General features: G+C 33.4%; 2 protein-coding genes across 7 annotated transcripts in view; both read left to right on the top strand.

Moving 5' to 3' along the window:
* Positions 1 to 19952, top strand: part of LOC123299281 (junctophilin-1) — a 43963-nt gene that overhangs the window by 14034 nt on the left and 9977 nt on the right. For both annotated transcript variants that reach the window (XM_044881642.1, XM_044881633.1), the window contains exons 3-6: positions 16977 to 17188; positions 17376 to 17686; positions 18627 to 18803; positions 18870 to 19204. In XM_044881642.1, coding sequence (XP_044737577.1) covers positions 16977 to 17188; positions 17376 to 17686; positions 18627 to 18803; positions 18870 to 19204 — 1035 coding nt within the window. The remainder of the gene's footprint in view (positions 1 to 16976; positions 17189 to 17375; positions 17687 to 18626; positions 18804 to 18869; positions 19205 to 19952) is intronic.
* Positions 806 to 15384, top strand: LOC123299253 (uncharacterized transmembrane protein DDB_G0289901-like). 5 transcript variants are annotated; one of them, XM_044881622.1, is made up of 3 exons: positions 806 to 2319; positions 2581 to 3169; positions 12511 to 15384. In XM_044881622.1, the coding sequence occupies exons 1-3, from the start codon at positions 846 to 848 to the stop codon at positions 14810 to 14812; spliced, it is 4365 nt and encodes a 1454-aa protein (XP_044737557.1). In that variant the 5' UTR covers positions 806 to 845; the 3' UTR covers positions 14813 to 15384. The 5 variants fall into 5 exon arrangements, with proteins under 5 accessions (XP_044737557.1, XP_044737550.1, XP_044737540.1 ...); XM_044881615.1 differs by having other exon boundaries at positions 806 to 2379; positions 2641 to 3169; XM_044881605.1 differs by having other exon boundaries at positions 806 to 2850; positions 2953 to 3169.

Raw genomic sequence — 19952 nt, 5'->3', positions numbered from 1 at the left:
TAATGATTACAGAATCGTTTGTTTTTTTACGTCATATATGTAAAGAAAGATAATCACTTTTAAAAAGCCACATACTATAATGCTCTAACGTATTTTGAACCCTCACGGGTAAACAGTGATCTTTAGGAAAAAATGTTTCAAACAAAAGTTGTTTATTTTTTTATAAGACGCATTTTTTACATTTGAACTTTTGTTCTATCTTTATCGGTTTACAAGATCCAGTTGACCAATTACGAACTTGACCTCACTTTTTACGTTTTGAGCACGCTATATAAGTTTCAGCTGGATATTTCTTTTCATTTTTGAGTTATCGGACTGACGGACAGATAGAAACCAGAAATGGACTAATTAGATGATTTTATGAAGACCTGTATCAAAATTTTATATGTACCATCAATATTTTTAAGTATGGTATAAAAATAATAACATTAACATATACATACATATATTCTAGCATTTGAAGAAATGGCACTTTTATATTCTTTGGTACAATTTGTTAAAACTATTGAACCATATTAGTTCTTTACAACACACACTTGACCAACTATATAATATCATATTATTATTATCTTGTAACAAATGAATTGATATAATTTGATCTACTATATAATAATTACAACGAATTGGTTCAAAACAAAAGATTCATCGTTAAAATTATTATAGATTTAATAAACAGATATTACAATTTTAGTATAAATATTAGAGTTCTAAATTATATTTCATTAGTAATAAACCACCTCAAATAAAATAAATAGTAAATGCATTAATATATTTTAATTAATTAAAATATATATAGTGACTTCACTAAAAAAAAAATTAATAAAACAAAAAAAATAATATTAAAAATGTCGCAAATAATACAAATTATATTAATAATAAATAATTTTTTATTATTAATTGTATTTACATCAGCATATCCACAGGGTCTTACATATCTCAACAATAATGGTGTAGTTACTACTTATAGTTCAGTACCATATTATTCCGCGGCTTCAGTTGCACAACCACAATTGCAACAGCAACAACAGCAAGTGCAACTTCAACAACCTCAGCAGCAATTGCAACAACAGCCACAGCAACAACAACAAGTCGTACAACCATTTCAACAACAAGTTGTACAACAAGCACAATCAGTTGTACCACAACAAGGAGGTTTAAATAATAATAATATTGGTCAATATTATAAAAGTTCATGTTTATTAGGTTATTTAGCGTTGCTACTCAGTGATATAATACGACAACCAACATCAGGTTGTACGAATGGCGGTTACAATGTTCAATGTACTCCACCAACAGTTGCTCCAACAGTACTTGATGATCCAACATTGTCGGATGATGACACTACTATACAACAGCAACCATTAGTAGCGCCTGATAGCGCTTCACAGCAGCAGCAACAACAGCAACAACAACAAATAGTAACACCTGATGGCTCAGCACAGCAACAGCAACAACAACAACAACAACAGCAAACAATACTATCACCACCCGTGTTAACACCTTCAGTACCATCGACTTGTGACGATTGTTCACCATCTGTCCCAATAACACCAATTGCGACAACTCAAACGCCACCAATTATAATTGCAACAACTCAACCGCCACCAACTCCCGTGATTATTACCACAGCTACTCCAGTAGTAATAACAACTACTGAATGTCCTACTACAATATTACCACCTGTTGTACAACCAACAACAGCAGTGCCTATACCAGTTCCAACAACAGCAGTACCTATACCAATTCCAACAACAGCAGTACCTATACCAATTCCAACAACAACAGTACCGATACCAGTTCCAACAACAGTACCTACAGTAGCAAAACCTCCTTCTACATTTGTGAGATGTGATGGAGGATATGGAATATATGTTCCCTATACTTCCCCTTGGCAGGGTACAACGCCCATTCAAAATGGTTATGGTATACCTCCTACTCAAACTGGTACTGGTACATTACCGGTTTCAAACGGTGGTACAGGTACAATACCAGTTTCAACGAACACCGGTAACGGTGTCACAAACTCTGGTAACGGTGTTACAAATGTTGGGAATGGAGGGCTAATTGGAAATTCGCCCGGAGGAACAATACCTGGAAGCATTCCTGATAGCGGAAACGTTTCTGGTAATACTGGCTCCCAACAGCAACAACAACAACAACAACAACAACAATTAACAACTAATGGTTCTCCTACACAAACTGGTACAACACCAGTTACAACTGGTAGTGGTACATATCCTGGCCAAACTGGTATAACACCAGTAACAACTGGTACAACAAATTCTGGACAAAATAATCAAAATGGTGTTGGAACTGGCGGTAGTTCTTCTGGAAATGATGGGGGGAGTGATGCTTTAATAAGCGTGCCAATAGGTGCTGGTGTAGGTGTTCTTAATCAAGATGAAACAAAAGGTGTAGTAAATTCGGGAAGCGGAGATGGAAGTGGTAATGACGCTTTAATAGGCGTGCCAATAGGTGCTGGTGTAGGTGTTCTTAATGAAGGTCCTACAACAGGTGCAGTAAATCCGGGAAATGGTGGCGGTAGTGGAGGTAATGTTGGTGGTAGTTCGGGAAGTGGTGGTAGTCCTTCTGGAAATGATGGGGGGAGTGATGCTTTAATAAGCGTGCCAATAGGTGCTGGTGTAGGTGTTCTTAATCAAGATGAAACAAAAGGTGTAGTAAATTCGGGAAGCGGAGATGGAAGTGATAATGATGCTTTAATAGGCGTGCCAATAGGTGCTGGTGTAGGTATTCTTAATCAAGATGAAACAAAAGGTGTAGTAAATTCGGGAAGCGGAGATGGAAGTGATAATGATGCTTTAATAGGCGTGCCAATAGGTGCTGGTGTAGGTGTTCTTAATCAAGATGAAACAAAAGGTGTAGTAAATTCGGGAAGCGGAGATGGAAGTGGTAATGACGCTTTAATAGGCGTGCCAATAGGTGCTGGTGTAGGTGTTCTTAATGAAGGTCCTACAACAGGTGCAGTAAATCCGGGAAATGGTGGCGGTAGTGGAGGTAATGTTGGTGGTAGTCCGGGAAGTGGTGGTAGTCCTTCTGGAAATGATGGGGGAATTATACCTGGAAGCATTCCTGATAGCGGAAACGTTTCTGGTAATACTGGCTCTCAACAGCAACAACAACAACAGCAACAACAACAACAACAACAACAACAATTAACAACTAATGGTTCTCCTACACAAACTGGTACAACACCAGTTACAACTGGTAGTGGTACATATCCTGGTCAAACTGGTATAACACCAGTAACAACTGGTACAACAAATTCTGGACAAAATAATCAAAATGGTGTTGGAACTGGCGGTAGTCCTTCTGGAAATGATGGGGGGAGTGATGCTTTAATAAGCGTGCCAATAGGTCTTGGTGTAGGTGTTCTTAGTGAAGGTGAGACAAATGGTGTAGTAAATCCGTGAAATGGTGGTGGAAATGATGCAAGTGACGGAAGTGGAAGTAGTGATGAAAGTGGCGATGGTAGTTTACTTGGTGGTTTACTTCAATAGTTTACTTGGTATTGATGGAGACACTTTAATAAGTGTACCAATAAGTGCTACTGTAAATGCGTTTAATTACGATGACGTTAGTTAAGTATCGCAATCATAAATATAATGCCATACAAAATAACCTTGTTTTTAATCGGCTTGTATGATTCAACCAAATTGGTTAAATACATTCGCGGAGGTTATGTTAATTTTTTTACAAAGACTTTACAAACATATAGCTATGTTTGTAAATGGTAGATATACGGCTTTTTAATTCCTGGCAAATTAAGATATAAAATGGCTCACTTTGTGATAGACATGATCTCTTCATAGTCACAGAAAGGAAACACTAGAAACGGTCAAAATTCGAAAAATTATAACAGTAAGTTAGGTTTTAATGCGGTTTTCGACATTCGATTCGTTGGAGCGTCAAGAAATTTTTTGACCTAAATTGGTTTATAAGAAATTAAAAATATCCAAATTTGGACCGATTATATAACGAATTTTCCGAAAACTCCCAGAGACGACCGATATAGCGTTTACTCTGGGCATTAGAGATGTCGTAGACCAATTCTGGCGCGATATTCGTGTTCAACGACCCCAAAACACTCGAGTCCCGAGTTGGAAATCATTTTCATCACTATTAACCGACTTGTGAATTTAGTATATTTACTTATAAATCAATTTAGCTCACAAAATTTTCTGATGTTCTAACGCTCAAATTCGACTTATTGTTTAAATTTTTCGAACTTGCTTCGTTTCTGCGTCTATCATATCTATATCTAAGTATGTTTCAGTCATGTAAAATAACTTATAAATTTCATGAAACCTATTGTGATTTACTGCTATAATACAAATTATTTATAAAATGTAATATTCTTGTTAAATAGAAATCAATTAAGTTAATTTAATTATTTAAATGTTTATTTTATGTATTTATGTAGATATGTACGTATGTATGTATGTAAATAATTTGTTATTAATTATTATAAACTAAAAATTATTATAAACTAATCAAAAAAACATTTCTGATGATCAATGAAACTGTCAATAAATAATATATATAATATGTATCTACGTTTTTTTTTTAACTTTTTACACCTTCGTCTTATTCGATTTTAATAACGCTACGAGTAAACAAAATGTAAACCATACTTAAACAATTCAGCTGATTTTTTCATTGAATGGAAAGGCAAAAGGTACCTACTTTATAATACATTTTAAAGTGCTGTACTCTTTTATATGTGTATGTGTTTATAAGATTGTAAGCAAACATTTCTGTTAAAGTGTTAAATATTATATACTAGATTGGTTTCCGCTCGCTTCACTGGGCTTAAAAGTAAAAACCACCGTTTTATAGCCGTCACCCTCTCTTAATATACACAGTTTTCAATTTTGTTAAATGTAAAATAGTCATAATTCATTGAGTATATCATAAAAGCTGGCTATGATTTGTTTGACATTTACTATTTTAAATTTTTACACAATTCTTTAATTTATGGTTCAAAATGATGATCATAGATTACAATAAAAAATTTAAAAAATGGTAAATGTCAAATTAAATTAAATTTTTTTTAAATATATCTTTATAAATTATAGTTCATGTGTTATTCTGATATACAGTGCAACCTCGATATAACAAATCTGAAGGGAACCAGTAAATATTCGTTATATCAAGTAATTCATCAAACTGAGGTTTGTAATATTGAGGTTAAGTTGGTCTAAAATTCGTTATAAAGAGGAAAAAAGTGTCGGAACCTCTCGCGACATGAATTACATACTATGGAGCATACTAACTGTCATATATTGGTGGGACTTTATACGTTATATAAAGGTTTTGAATTGACGAATTTCGTTATTTAGAGGTATTTAAAATTTTTATTATAGTTGAAAATTCGTTATAAAGAGACTGTTCGCAAAAAATATTCGAAATGTAGAGGTATATTTTATATTGACTCTTATGGATAATTCAAGGGGATTGCGAAAAATTTGTTAAATCGAGGAATTCGTTATATTGAGGTTCGTTATATTAAGGTTGCACTGTATCAACTATATTACTGTACAGTTTCATTAAAAACCATTCGCTAGTTTTAGCGTGAAAGCGTAACAAACAAACAAACATGCTTACATTCACATCTATTATATATAGGGATCTATGGACGTTGCTACTAGATATAGTTATTATTTATATCGCTAATTAGAGTCTAGTCTGTCTTTGTATTCAAATCCAATAACACTTTAGTAAAATTTTTTTTTATCCTTACACTGATTCTGAAATAATGTATGTAAAAAAAAAAAACTTAAGAACAATATCATTGAAAAAAAAGTTATGTAATGTACTTTTGTGGCATTTAGTTTGTTATTTAATTTTATGTAAATTTTGTCAAAACGTAATAAAATTGTTCTATATTCATTTTTTAGTAATTTTTGAAATTTTTGATGACGCATCAAAAAATTATTTTATTTTATCACGCTACAAAATCGATTATATTCATATTGAGTCAGTAATATTAACCCTATCAGGTAGGTTTTAGTGGCAATCAAATTTATTAGTTAAATCTATTTAAGCCTTATTAATCACACTTTAAACTATGGTATAGGTGTCGCAGCCAACTAGTTTAATTAGGCGTTCAATTAACAGTCTTGCCTTTTTACTAAACGGCGCCGTTCAACTAGCGGACTGAATGACATTTAATCGTCTAAAAATTTTTTATTGTTGGAAATGCATCTAGATAATTATTTATTGAGAAAATTTTCTGGAATTTTCAATTTCGTTATAAACTAAAAAAAATCTTTAAATAACTGGCGTAAAATTTTTTTAGTTTACACATGATATTTTTTAAATAATACTTAAATTTTTAACTAACTACATAAGACAAATTATAAACATCATATTATTATTAAATCCGTACATATAATTATTAATAATTCCAAACAGTATCGGTAGTGTCTAATTAAAGGATAGTCATCATCGATTGACATCTTCAAAAAGGTTCGTTTCCATAATACCACAAGTCATAAGTGTACTTGTTGAAAGTGAACTAGTGACTTTTTTAAAAGTTTTATACTTGTTGGTAGTACACATTTAAGAAATAAGCTAGTGTAGCGTCAGTGTCTCATTTTACAGTGAGCCATTCAGGCTTTCGTAATTTTCAGCGTTAAATTAAAATTATAAATAATAAAGACTTCCGGAAGTGGGATTTTTTATTGGAAATTTAAGAATCTTCTTTATTTTAAATTTTTTAAATACCTTTTTTTACCTTTTATAACTTTTGAATTTTTTTATGTGCTGAAAAATGCTTCTGGCACAATTTTTTAGTCATGATTCCGAATCCAATGAGATATCCACACGCATTTTTACGACCATTAATTCTGTATTTCATCAATTTGAACTTGTTAACAAGACTATTATACGTGCGTGTGTACGTACATTCGACTACAATGTAGTAATTATCATTATGAATTCAACTAATTGTAATTATTCTCTAGAGAGATATATTGTATCACACATATCTGATATACCACTAGTTCGATTTACATCTAGGCATATAACTATCACGAGTATGACAGAGTACATGCGTTAAGCAATGCATCTAAGTAAGAGGTATTATAGATATTATATGAAATTGTAAAAGTGACTTGTATCGTGGCTTCGATGTCTTTTAAGCTATACGACAGTTCTTCTGTTGTGTGCCTGCAGAGAGTGGTGGTCAACACATGAATATAATACCTCTCACTTAGATGCATTACTTAACGCATGTATTCTTTCATACTCGTGATAGTTATATGCCTAGATGTAAATCGAACATTCTGTATATATGTCCAAATGTGAATAATGCGTTATGAACATAGAAAAGAGATATAGAATAATCGAAATAGCCCCGGATCCACGCTGTTTTAAACCATGCCAGAAACTTGATTATTGCGCTCCCTCTCCGGCGTTTGAGATAATCTTTTGGATCCGGAATTTTTTCGTCTCTAATCTTGTTGCATCTCATTAGCTCATTAAAGCCCGTGTCAAAGACAGGTTTTTATTGAATGGCTAGGATCGTGGGCCAAATAGACGCATGTTTTGGCGAACATTAAGGAACGCTTGCACAGATGTTATCGACTTCACTTGATTTTTCATTAATTTCGGTGACTAACTCTTTGAATAGGGTAAGTTCCTGGCAAAAAATCAACTTCATTGAAGTAATTTGAATATTTTTTTTATAAATCGGATCTATTTATCTGTAGATCCTTGGATGCAACACAGGATACGTTTATAAATCAACTTAAGATGTGTTCAAGAACCAACTGGGCGTTTTAAAATCTGTTTTTTTATTTCAAGCTTTTATTTAACTTGCAATGTATGTGTATGTATGTATATACCGTGCGTTTGAGAAGCATCTAGGGATAGAACTTTATGTCTGTAGTATGACTGAATACAGAATACATTCGTTTAGTAATGCATCTAAAAGAGTAAGGACTACAGATACGATAAACAGATACGATAGGTCAAGCTGTTGTATGCGTCCAGAGAGTGGGAGATTTGTTGCATACAATTTTTTTGTCAATCATCAGTGCTACTGACTTATCGTATCTGTTTATCGTATCTGTAGTCCTTACTCTTTTAGATGCATTACTAAACGAATGTATTCTGTATTCAGTCATACTACAGACATAAAGTTCTATCCCTAGATGCTTCTCAAACGCAGGTATGTTTGTCCGGGTGGAATTTAGCAACTCAATTTTGAAACCGTTATCGTCAACCGAATAAGCTGAAATTTTGCATTCTCTCAAGTTTGGATGACAATGCATGACAATTTAAAGTAAATGGCGTCTTGATTTTCCCATCACTTCCCCCGTATTTGATATACATACATAGCCTTAAATAAAAAATTTTTTTTAATACAAGCTTTTATGGTATTTAAAAGCAGAAAATAATTTATCTATGAGTCAATAAATAAATATAGTAAATATAAGTTGCAAGATTCCACCCGAACAAACATAGTAACATTCATACATTGAGGTACTCCGAATCAAGTGCCCCGGTTTGTCCTCACCTTAGATCCGGGACTGCTACCATAAAAAGGAAAACTTTAGCTCTATTGCTCTAGAAAATTCATGCGTGAGGTATCAATTTTTTTTTTTTGATACAATAAAAGCAATATTGAAGCGCTAAAATGAATCATCGATGAGAAAAGTAGATTTTACTGTTCACAATTTTCGAGCACTCTACATATTGACGAACTTGACCTTCACAAATATTCGTTAAAAGTTCGACATTTCGATGAAATTCTAAATGAAAAATTCATTAAAAAAGCTATAGAAAATTCGATGTTTTTGCTTGAAAAAGACAATGAATTTATATGTATATTTGTACTTAAACTTCCGTATTATTTAATATACCTTTTCGTGTTTATAAAACGATTATAAAATATAAATAAATTACTAATATTATAAACAATTTGTTTATATTTTTTAATTTAAATATTTAAGCACGTTCATAATTTTTAATATTTTTTAAAGATCATTTTAATTATGTTTCTAAGTGTTTTGAAAAATTCTATTAAATTCAAAAATCAACATATTTGAAAATTTTCAAAATAAATCGAAAATAATTTTTCGAAAATTCAGTTAGTTTTCGAAATATGATGTCGCGAAGCATATGCATAACCATTTAACGGTTTATTATAAATACTACAATTATTTGCCTTATTCATGATCTTCTCTGAAGTCACAAGACATTTCCATTGCCCAAATAGACAAAAGTAGTTTTTTTCATAGAAAATGATTTATGGTCTAATTGATCGTAATACAAGGCCTTTTTTCACAAGCGATTACGAACAGAGAGAAAACTTCTAACAACAAATCGAAATGTAGAAATGTATGCCTTGAAAATTCATTTTTCAAGACCCGCAGTGCATTTTTTGGTACCTATGCAGAAATTTTCTATTTTAACGGGATCATAGTCGTCGTTTCATGAAATTATCAATTGTAAATATTTTTTTTGTATAAAGTAAGCTTTTATTAGTAACGCGAAAAAATCAATTCCCAAAAATTAAAAAATTTAACTCGATGCTAAAATATCATGATTGAAGAAATCTAGACGAAGAGATTAAGCTCCCCAAAACCGCTCTACCATAATCTCGGGACCAAGAGGAAAAGTTTTTTTTTTGTCAAATTTAACATTGGGCCTCCGTAGATTATGATTAAGAGACAGATAGCACAGTATCTATGTTAGCATAAGTATCTATGTCTTGCAGTATCGAATTGAGCTATCCATCAAAAGTATTGTGATATCCCCAACCAGTATGGTCCTGACGCCCATACTGCATTTACTCGTCCGCCATAACTATTGCTAATGTTACTATTCCCTCAATGGTCATATCAGTATGGCGTTTACACCGATACTGGCATAGTGATGTCCACAAAGAAATTTCTTACCGTGTAGATATGAAAATAATCGCGTAGTTTTTTTTTTTTTTCAAGAATGTTAAAAACACTGACGGATTATTATAAATAGGTTTATGTTACAAATGTGGTATTGTATAATATGCGTATGCGTAAAATTTATAATTTCTATTAATTTCATGGTTCTGTAGGCTATTAAGGAGCATCATCAATTCTACTATCAAGAATTGATTCATCATTTTCATTTCAAAATAATCTTTGTCTATTGCAGTTGTAGAATTTATCGATAATTGTGGGTGATTGCATTGCCATTACAAAAGCGAAAATTTAGGAAATTTACAAAACATTTATGTCAAATAAAATAGTGACCTTCTGGCCACACTCTCGAAATTTCGAAAAAATTTCTATTTGCTCGTCTACATTATATTATTCGATAGGTTTGGTATGGAATTAAAATCAATATTTGAAGCTACCTTCAAATTTTCCACCTTCTATCTTGTAGTTTTGGAGAAAATGGAAACTTATGTAACCTAATTTGTGCCCTCACTGATAAAAAAAGATTTTTACAAATAATGTTTCAATCAAAAGTTGTTTATTTTTGTGTAGGGAACATTTTTTATATTTAAACTTTTGCTCTATCTCTTACGATTTACAAGATGGTTCCTACGAATCCAAGACCTAATTGACCTATGTTGCTTGTTGACAAGTTTTTTCTATTGAAACGATATTTCCATAATAATTTTTCATCATCAATGGTAAATACCTGCGGGAAAACTTAATTTTCGATTCATTTTTCAAACATAAGCTAGTTTCTATAAACAATTGAACCATATTATTTGTCTATAATACACACTTAACCAGCTATATTATAATAATTTATTTATCTTACAAAAACAATTGCATTGTGATAATTAATTGATCTATAATAATTACGAGGAATTGGAAAACAAACGACTCATCTTTAAAATATTGTAGATTTAAAAGATTGAAATTTTAGTATAAATATTAAAGTACTCAATAGCATTTCATTAGTAATAAACCATCAAATAATTTGTAAATCATTAATATATTTTAGTTAAATAAAATATATATAGTGACTTCACTAACAAAAAAAAAAAAAAATAATAATAATAATAATAAAACAAAAAAAAAAACAAAAAAAAATGTCGCAATTAATACATAAAATATTAATATTTAATAATTTTTTGTTAATAATTATATTTACATCAGCAAATCCACAGGATCTTACAACCGTCAACAATAATAATGTAGACGCTACTTATAATTCAGCACCAGTTGCTGATGTACAATCACAGCAGCAACAGCAGCAACAACAACAAATTGCTCAAGTATTGCAACAACAATTTGAACAACAATCACAATCAGTTGTTCCACAACAAGGAAATTCAAATGATAATGGTATTAATCAATACTATAAAGATTCATGTTTATTTGGTTACTTATTATTGTTAGTCAGTGATATAGTACGACCAAATTCTGATGGTAGTTCTAATGGTCAAAGCACATGTACATTACCATTAACAGCCCCAACAAATCTGGATGATCCAACATTATTAGATGATGACACCACTATCCAGCAGCAAGTAACTGGTACAGATGAAATACCTGCTCAAATTGAAATAGATACAATACCGGTTTCAACGGGTACAAGCACAATACCTGCACAAACTAATATAAATACGATACCGACTTCAACTGGTACAAGTACAATACCTGCCCAAAATGGTATAAGTACAATACCGGATTCAACTGGTACAAATTCACTACCAGCTCAAACTGATACAAATACAATACAGGCTGTAACTGGTCCAGGCACTACACTAAGCTCTCCACAGGTACAACAACAGCAACAAGTAACAGCATCTGATGGTACTACACAGCTACAACAACAACAACAGCAAGTAACTATTACAGGTACAAATTCTGCGCAAACTGGTACAAGCACGACACCGATATCAACTGGTTTAGATACAATACCTGCTCAAAGTGGTCTAAGTACAATACCAGTTTCAACTGGTACAGGTATAATACCTGCTCAAGTTGGAACAAATACAATACCGGTTTCAACTGATACAAGCACAATACCGATATCAACTGGTTCAGATACAATACCAGCTCAAAGTGGTATAAGTACAATACCAGTTTCAACTGGTACAGGTATAATACCTGCTCAAACTGGTACAAATTCAATACCGATTTCAACTGGTAATGCTCAAGTTGGAACAGATACAATACCGGTTTCAACTGTAACAAGCACAATACCTACTCAAACTGGTATTAATACGATACCGATTTCAACTGGTACAAGTACAATACCTGCTCAAAGTGGTACTACAGTAAGCTTTGCACAACCACAACAACAAATAACAGTGTCTGATGGTACTACACAGCAACAACAACAGCAACAGCAAGTAACTATTTCAGGTACAAATTCTGCACAAACTGGTACAAGCACAACACCGATATCAACTGGTGCAGATACAATACCACCTTCATCTGGTACAAATACAAAACAACAAGTAACAATAGCTGATGGCGCTACACAAATACAACAACAAAAACAACAAGTAACGACAGCTGATGGCACTACACAAATACAACAACAAGAACAACAAATAACAACTAGCACAGCTTCAGGAGGAAATGATGTAAATGATGGAAGTGGGGGTAACAAACTAATCGATATACCAATAGGTCTAGGTTTAAACATACTTAGTAAAGGTAATGCAAATGCTGTAGCTAGCTCTGGAAGAAATGGGGGTGGAAGTGGAGGCAATGCTCTTTTAGGCTTACCCTTAGATCTAGGAATAAATATATTAAGTAGTGGTGATGCAAATGCTGTTAATGATGATTCAATTGGAACAATTCCAAATGGGGCAAATGGAGACCCTACTAGTACAAGTGTCACACAAGTGCAAAAACAACAACAAGTAACAACAGCTGATGGCGCTACACAGATACAACAACAAGAACAACAAGTAACGACAGCTGATGGCACTACACAGATACAACAACAAGAACAACAAGTAACGACAGCTGATGGCACTACACAGATACAACAACAAGAACAACAACAAATAACAACTAGCACAGCTTCAAAGCCAAATGACGCAAGTGGAAGCAACAGTATTATCGATATACCAATAGCCTTTTCTAATAATATACTTAGTCATGGTGACACCACTGCAATTTCCTCGTCTGCAGCGAATCAAGGTAGTGGTGGTAACAGCATAATTAATATACCAATAGCATGTGCTACAAATATACTAGCTAATGGTGATACAACTGCCACAGCTGCCTCTGGTGGAAATATAGGAAGTGGCAGTAACAATGCTGTTAATGTACCAATAGGATGTGCTGCAAATTATATTAGTACCGGAGATACAACTGCAACAGCTACCACTTCTGGAAACAATGGAACTGGTAGTAACAACCTTGTTAATGCACCAATAGCACAACCATTTATTTTACTTGGTAAAGGAAATACAACTGGAACAGCTGCAACTGGTGGTAATAAAGGAGATGGTAGCAATAACATTATTAATGTACCATTTGCAGAGCCATTGAATGTACTTGGTAACGGAAATGCTAATGGCACAGCTACGTCTGGTGGAAATGACGGAGATGGTAGTAATAACATTGTTAACTTTCCGTTTGGAGTTGCCAGAAATATAGCTGGTAACGGAAATGTAACTGGAGTTGCTGCGACTGGTGATAATCAAGGAAGTGGTAGTAACAACATTATCAATAATCCAGCGGGAGGTACCGATTTGATACTTGCTAACGGAAATCAAGTTGGAATAGCTTCGTCTGGTGCAAATAATGGAAGTGGAAGCAACAATTTTTATAACGGACCAGTAGCAGTTCCCATTGTTGCGCTAAGTAACGGTGATAGTACTGCAATAGCTTCGTCTGGTAGAAATGAAGGAAGTGGAAGTAATAATCTTGTTAATACACCAGTAGCACGTGCTAATAAAATACTTACCAACGGAAATACAATAGTAACAGCATCATCTGGTGAAAATAAAGGAAGTGGTAGCAATAACTTAGTAAATCGGCCAAGAGCAATTGCTAATAGTTTCCTTAGTAACGAAAATACAACTGCAATAGCTTCAAGTGGTAGAAACAAAGGTAGTGGTAGTAACAACCTATATAATCAGCCAGCTGCAATATCCCGAACCATCTTGAGTACGGGAAGTACAAGCTCAATAGCATCCTCTGGCGAAAATGTAGGAAGTGGGAGCAATAACTTGGTAAATCGGCCAAGAGCAAATTCTAATAGTTTCCTTAGTACCGGAAATACAGCTGCAATATCTTCATCTGGTAAAAATCAAGGAAGTGGTAGTAATATCCTATTTAATACGCCAAGAGGAAATGCTGAAAGTATACTTAGTAGTGGAAATATAACAGGAATAGCTTCCTCTGGTGAAAATCGAGGGACTGGTAGTAACAGCCTTTTTAATGGGCCTAGGGGAACTGCCAGAAGTGTACTGAGTACAGGAAATACAAGTGCAATAGCTTCATCCGGTAAAAATGTAGGAAGTGGTTCCAATACCATAATTAATAGACCATTAGGAGCTGCACAAAGTTTTCTAAGTACCGGAGACACAAATGCGTCAGCTTTGTCAGGTGGACATGTAGGTAGTGGTAGTAATAAAATCATTACTGGGCCAGGAGGATTCGGTTTCAATGTAGTCAGTAATGGAAATACAGATGGGGTTGCATCATCTAGTGGTAGAAATGTTGGAATTCCTACCGGGTTTGGTACCGAAAGCAATCTGGCTACACAAACACAGCCACAACAGCAGCAGCAGCAACAACAACAACTAAAACAACAACAACAACAACAGCAGCAGCAGCAACAACCACAACAACAACAACAACAACAACAAAAATAGCAATAAAATTTACAGGACAAACTAAAAACAACTTTTATTGAAACTTTTATTGACAGTTGATATGGTGCTGTGGTACCATAAAAAAATATCGTACTATTTTATTATTCGAAATGGTAGCACAGATCTTTAAGAAAGAAATGAGTCGAGCATTATACAGAAAATTGGAAAGGGACTCAATCTGGACACCCCTTACATAAATACCAAAATACATTTAGAGCCTATTCCGATCATTGTCATTGACGTTAACTTTCCAAAAATAACGATTGAACGATTGTTCTTTTAGTTATTTGTATTTATTTATTCGCCAGGATACATATGCATATACATACAAAGAAAAAACTAAGTCTGCGCTTGCTCTTACATGATGAAAAAGCCTATTAAAAAACTGTTTTTTTCTATAAAAATTATTACAATAGTCTCGATAATCGGAGACGTCTTCCCAATAATGGGTCCCGATTATTAAAGTCGCGTTGTATACTACTGGACTTGTTTCTTTCTTTTCAGATTTCATTTAACGCAGTCGAGTTTTTGATTTTTTTTTAATTATTTATTTTATTTTTAGATTTTTAGTGTCCCACCACTAAAAGAACTTGTTATTATACTATATTAAAACTTTAAAACCAATTATTTATAATTAAATTTAAACATTTAACTTATATATTTTTGTAATCCCCTTTCAATTTTCTTTATTTTGATACCCTACTCAATAGGCTTTGTTAATTTTTTTATTAACGTTTTACATTCAAAAAATCCGCCATTTTGTTTTGTTTTTTACACCTATCTAAGAACACTTGGGTTTTTGTGACAAAGATAATGGTATCTTATATATCGAAATCCATTCAAGGACTTAAGTTATCTAAGAAACTGTCATCCCTTTCACTGTTATAAGTAGAAAAATATCGGGTCGGGGGAAAAATATCATAGTACTACACCACTGTAACAATGACTTTTAGTCACATCACATAGGGATCAACGGTCGAAATCGATTTAATAACAATAAAATTTATTATTTGCTTGTATTTATTTGATAATTTAATATGGTCATCATTTAATTTTTTTTTAAATGCATATATATTTAATAAAATAATAACATTTAAAAAAAATAAAAATAAGAATAATAAACTAAAATTATAACTTTGCGGGCTTTACTAGTTTTATAGAAGATATATCTTTAATATCCAAGGCTGTGGCTCAGTTGTAAGCGACCAAGCATAGATACTATCACAGACTCTAGATTTTTAAATTTGTGACTCAGGTATGGCAATGAAATGTCTAAAATTATGACCAATCAACCTAGTTTTCAACTTAAGATCCAGCAGTATCTGCTCAGGTTTAATTTTAGAATTTTTATAACTAACATGTTTGAGGTACTTAAATCGAAGGATCCACGAAGCATGTTTTAACAAATCGATCGACGAATGTGGTGGTGAAAACACTGTACTAGAACCATATCTTGAAATTACGTGAAGACTAGAAATAAATAAAAATATATCAGCGGGAGTCTATAGATAAGCCAAGCACATGATTTTTGGTTAGATGTGTAACGGCAATCTTATTGGCTAAAATAGAAAATACACAATCCTCTTCCAAGTTGGGACACTTAACAATTATTGCAGACTCAAAGGCATCTGTTCCTGTCTCTCGGGGAACTCCAGGTGAAACAATTGAAAGAAGAGTCGTCATCTGCATAACCTAGGTTTGACAGTGTCCACAGGGCTAAAAAAAACGAACTAAGCATGATCGGGGTGTTGAAAGTAGAGGGGCTGAATTCATTAAGCCTTGAAATGTTTACTCGCTAAGTTTTAAATATTTTTCCGAATAACTTTTTATCGGTCCAGCAAAAGCCTCGGATCAACCTAAGCAAAAGGATGTCGCTAAATTCTGATAAAAATTAAGCGCTGGGAATGGGAAGCGCAACTAAACTCAAAATGATTGACATCTAGTATCCAAAAAAATCGCTTAGAAAAACTTTTCTCTTACAGTCATTAATACTTGCAATAACCATAGAACGGATTTAATGACATTGCAATTATAGATGGATTTTCTTAAATCAAATCAATGCATTTTTTATGAATTATTTTTTTTAATGACGAAACAAAATTTATGCGATTTCTTAAAATTTATACGAAGAAATTATTAAATTTCGATAATTTTGTTGTTTCAGTGGGAGCGCATTTGAAGGACAATGGCAAAATGGTAAAAGACATGGTTTAGGTATTGAAACTCGTGGACGATGGATGTATCGGGGTGAATGGACGCAAGGTTTTAAAGGGCGTTATGGTGTACGGCAATCATCTACATCAAATGCAAAATACGAGGGTACATGGGCGAACGGGTTACAAGATGGCTATGGTTCTGAAACATATGCAGACGGAGGTAAGACGAAATATAGAACGAGATACTAGCAGCATACAAAAGTTATACAGTGTGCAGTTTCTGAACATTCAAAATGGCGATCGAAAATTTCAGTTTTTAGCCGAAATTCACTTTTCATTTGACTAAAAAATACTTTATATTGTACCTTTTCTTGTAAGAAAACCGTAACTAATGATCGTTACTTTAGGTACATATCAAGGACAATGGCTGAGAGGCATGCGCCATGGGTTTGGTGTACGTGCCAGTGCACCATTTGGTATGGCATCACATTATCGTCCAAATAAAGCGATACGTGCATCATTAACTTCGTTACGTAGTGTCAACGATACTAATGGGGGAGGTGGAGGAGCACCGCCAGCAGCTGATCATCAAGCAAGTGAACGTCGCGATCGTCGTATTGACGACGGACGTGGTGGATTTGTATTAAAAGCACGTTCTGATGAACAACCACAACGTAGGAACTCACTGGTAGAAAAAACAAAACGCGGTTTATTATCGGTAAGTTCCGTTTTTTTTTGTAGAAATTAAGATCGTTAGCAGAGTGGAAGTGAAAAAAGGTGCACTTACTAATCTTATCGCGAAAATAAATAGATAGGAAAGGATACAGAAAAAAAAATTTTATTATCATAGTCGTTGTTTGAATAAAAATTTATGCCGTCCAAGTTGTGAACCACATCCGACACCATATCAGTAAAATCAGTCTCTTTCTATAAACGCAGGGAATGTACACCCCGTATACATCCATAGAGTGAGGCATAAGTGAGAGTGTTTGCAAGAAAGAGACACAACACTACTGAGCTACCATATCTTTATGTATCACATCATAGAAGAAATGATTCGGTAACTCAGCAGCGTTCTCTCTCTTACCTGCGGACACTCTCACTGTTCTCTCGGACACGCTATTTTTATAATATTTTTATGTTTACATTCTACGGGGCACTTGCCTGCATCCCCTGAAATAACTCCCGAAAAATAATCCACCCGCCTTTCTTAGCAGAAAGGATTTAATTCATACTAGACAAAAAGTTTTCAAAGTATTAAAATTGAAAAGTATAAAAACAGTTAAAATCGTACGTAAAATCTTGCATAAATCTTGTACCTTAAAAAAGTCCAGATTACGTGATTTTGTTATTATTATTAGAATTTTTAAACGTGAGGCTAAAGATTAATTGGCTTCACTCTAGAGAACTAATGAAATATGATTGTTTATGTATTGGGTCAGCACTATCGATAAAATATGTTCTCAACCTTGCTCAAATTGTGCGAAAATTTCTGTCACCAGCTTCCCTACCATTTCTGTTTATTTAATAACGAAAGTAAAAAGACTAAGTAGCTTTCGCTACTGCACTGAATGAAGACAATAATGTGACTAGACTTTTTACAAAGGTTCATTCTATGACTATAGCTCGAATTTAATATCTTATAAATTATATTACAGAAAATACGTAAACAAAAGAGTACAGGGGATTTAGAAAAGCGCGGTATAAGTGGAGCAACAACTGGTTCAATACGATCAACAGGCTCAACAACATCATATATGAGCAACGAATCAACACAGTCGGCATTGACTAATGCTAGTTTTCATACGGATTCAAATGCGAGTTTTGTTATTGAAGTAAGTAAACGAATTTCCTAATGTATAGAAAAATCCTCACCTAGAAATTGCGTTCAAAACATTTAGGACGAACATATGGATGCAAATGTAACGGAAACGTATATGGGTGAATGGAAGAATGATAAACGTACAGGAGTTGGTATCAGTGAACGCAGTGATGGTCTACGCTATGAAGGTGAATGGTTTGCAAATAAAAAATATGGGTATGGTGTAACAACATTTCGTGACGGTTCCAAAGAGGAGGGCAAATATAAAAATAATATATTAATTACATCACAAAAGAAAAAACATTTATTTTTAATACGTTCAGCGAAATTTCGTGAGCGTATCGATGCGGCTGTTAATGCTGCACAACGTGCTTCGAAAATTGCATTACAAAAAGCAGATATTGCAATATCTAGGTAAGCTAAATAGTCAGTTATACATTTTTATGTAAGATAAAAGATGTTCTATTTCTTGATCATTTTAACTGAGTAAATATTTTGATTATAAATATGAGAGTACAAGGCCTGATCTAAGGGATGGCAAACTGAGCAAATGCTCAGAGCGGATAAATTGATGGCACTAGACGGTTGCACGGAGTCGTCAATTTTCTCTCTTGAAGAAAAGAGTTTTTTAAGATTTTACATTAAAAAATCTGGTGGACATATTCGTTCTGTCACAAGCGTAAAAGATCCACTCAATCACGCGCAAATTATTAACCAAAATCAAACAAACTAATTATTGAGATATCTTTAAAAAGATTTTCGAGAACAATTTTCTTCTCTTTGTCAGTAATATCATTATTTTGATATTTTCTTACCAGGCGAAGATTTTCTTTCACCCGTCTTTGATCACTCTGTATTACCCACAAACTCGTGTTTTGGAATAAAAATCACATTAAATCAACATAAGTATTTTCTAACATGTAAGACTCAACACATGAAATTCCGCTCGAAATAAATATTTTGATTCAAACTCGTTTGCCAACAAAATAATTGATAGTTCATGTTGGGCACAGTATTCGAGATTTAGTGTGTTTTTTTAATCCAATTTTTAATTAAGGGTTTTCAAATTAAAAATCCCTGATACTTTTTTATCATAATGCAGATAGTAAGATAGCACACAAATTCTTTTAGAAATTGTTGTGATAATCTCACCCCATTTAAA

This window comes from Chrysoperla carnea, chromosome 1, assembly GCF_905475395.1.
Source record: "Chrysoperla carnea chromosome 1, inChrCarn1.1, whole genome shotgun sequence".
Lineage (NCBI taxonomy): Eukaryota > Metazoa > Arthropoda > Insecta > Neuroptera > Chrysopidae > Chrysoperla > Chrysoperla carnea.
This window is presented reverse-complemented; position numbering and strand designations above follow the sequence as displayed.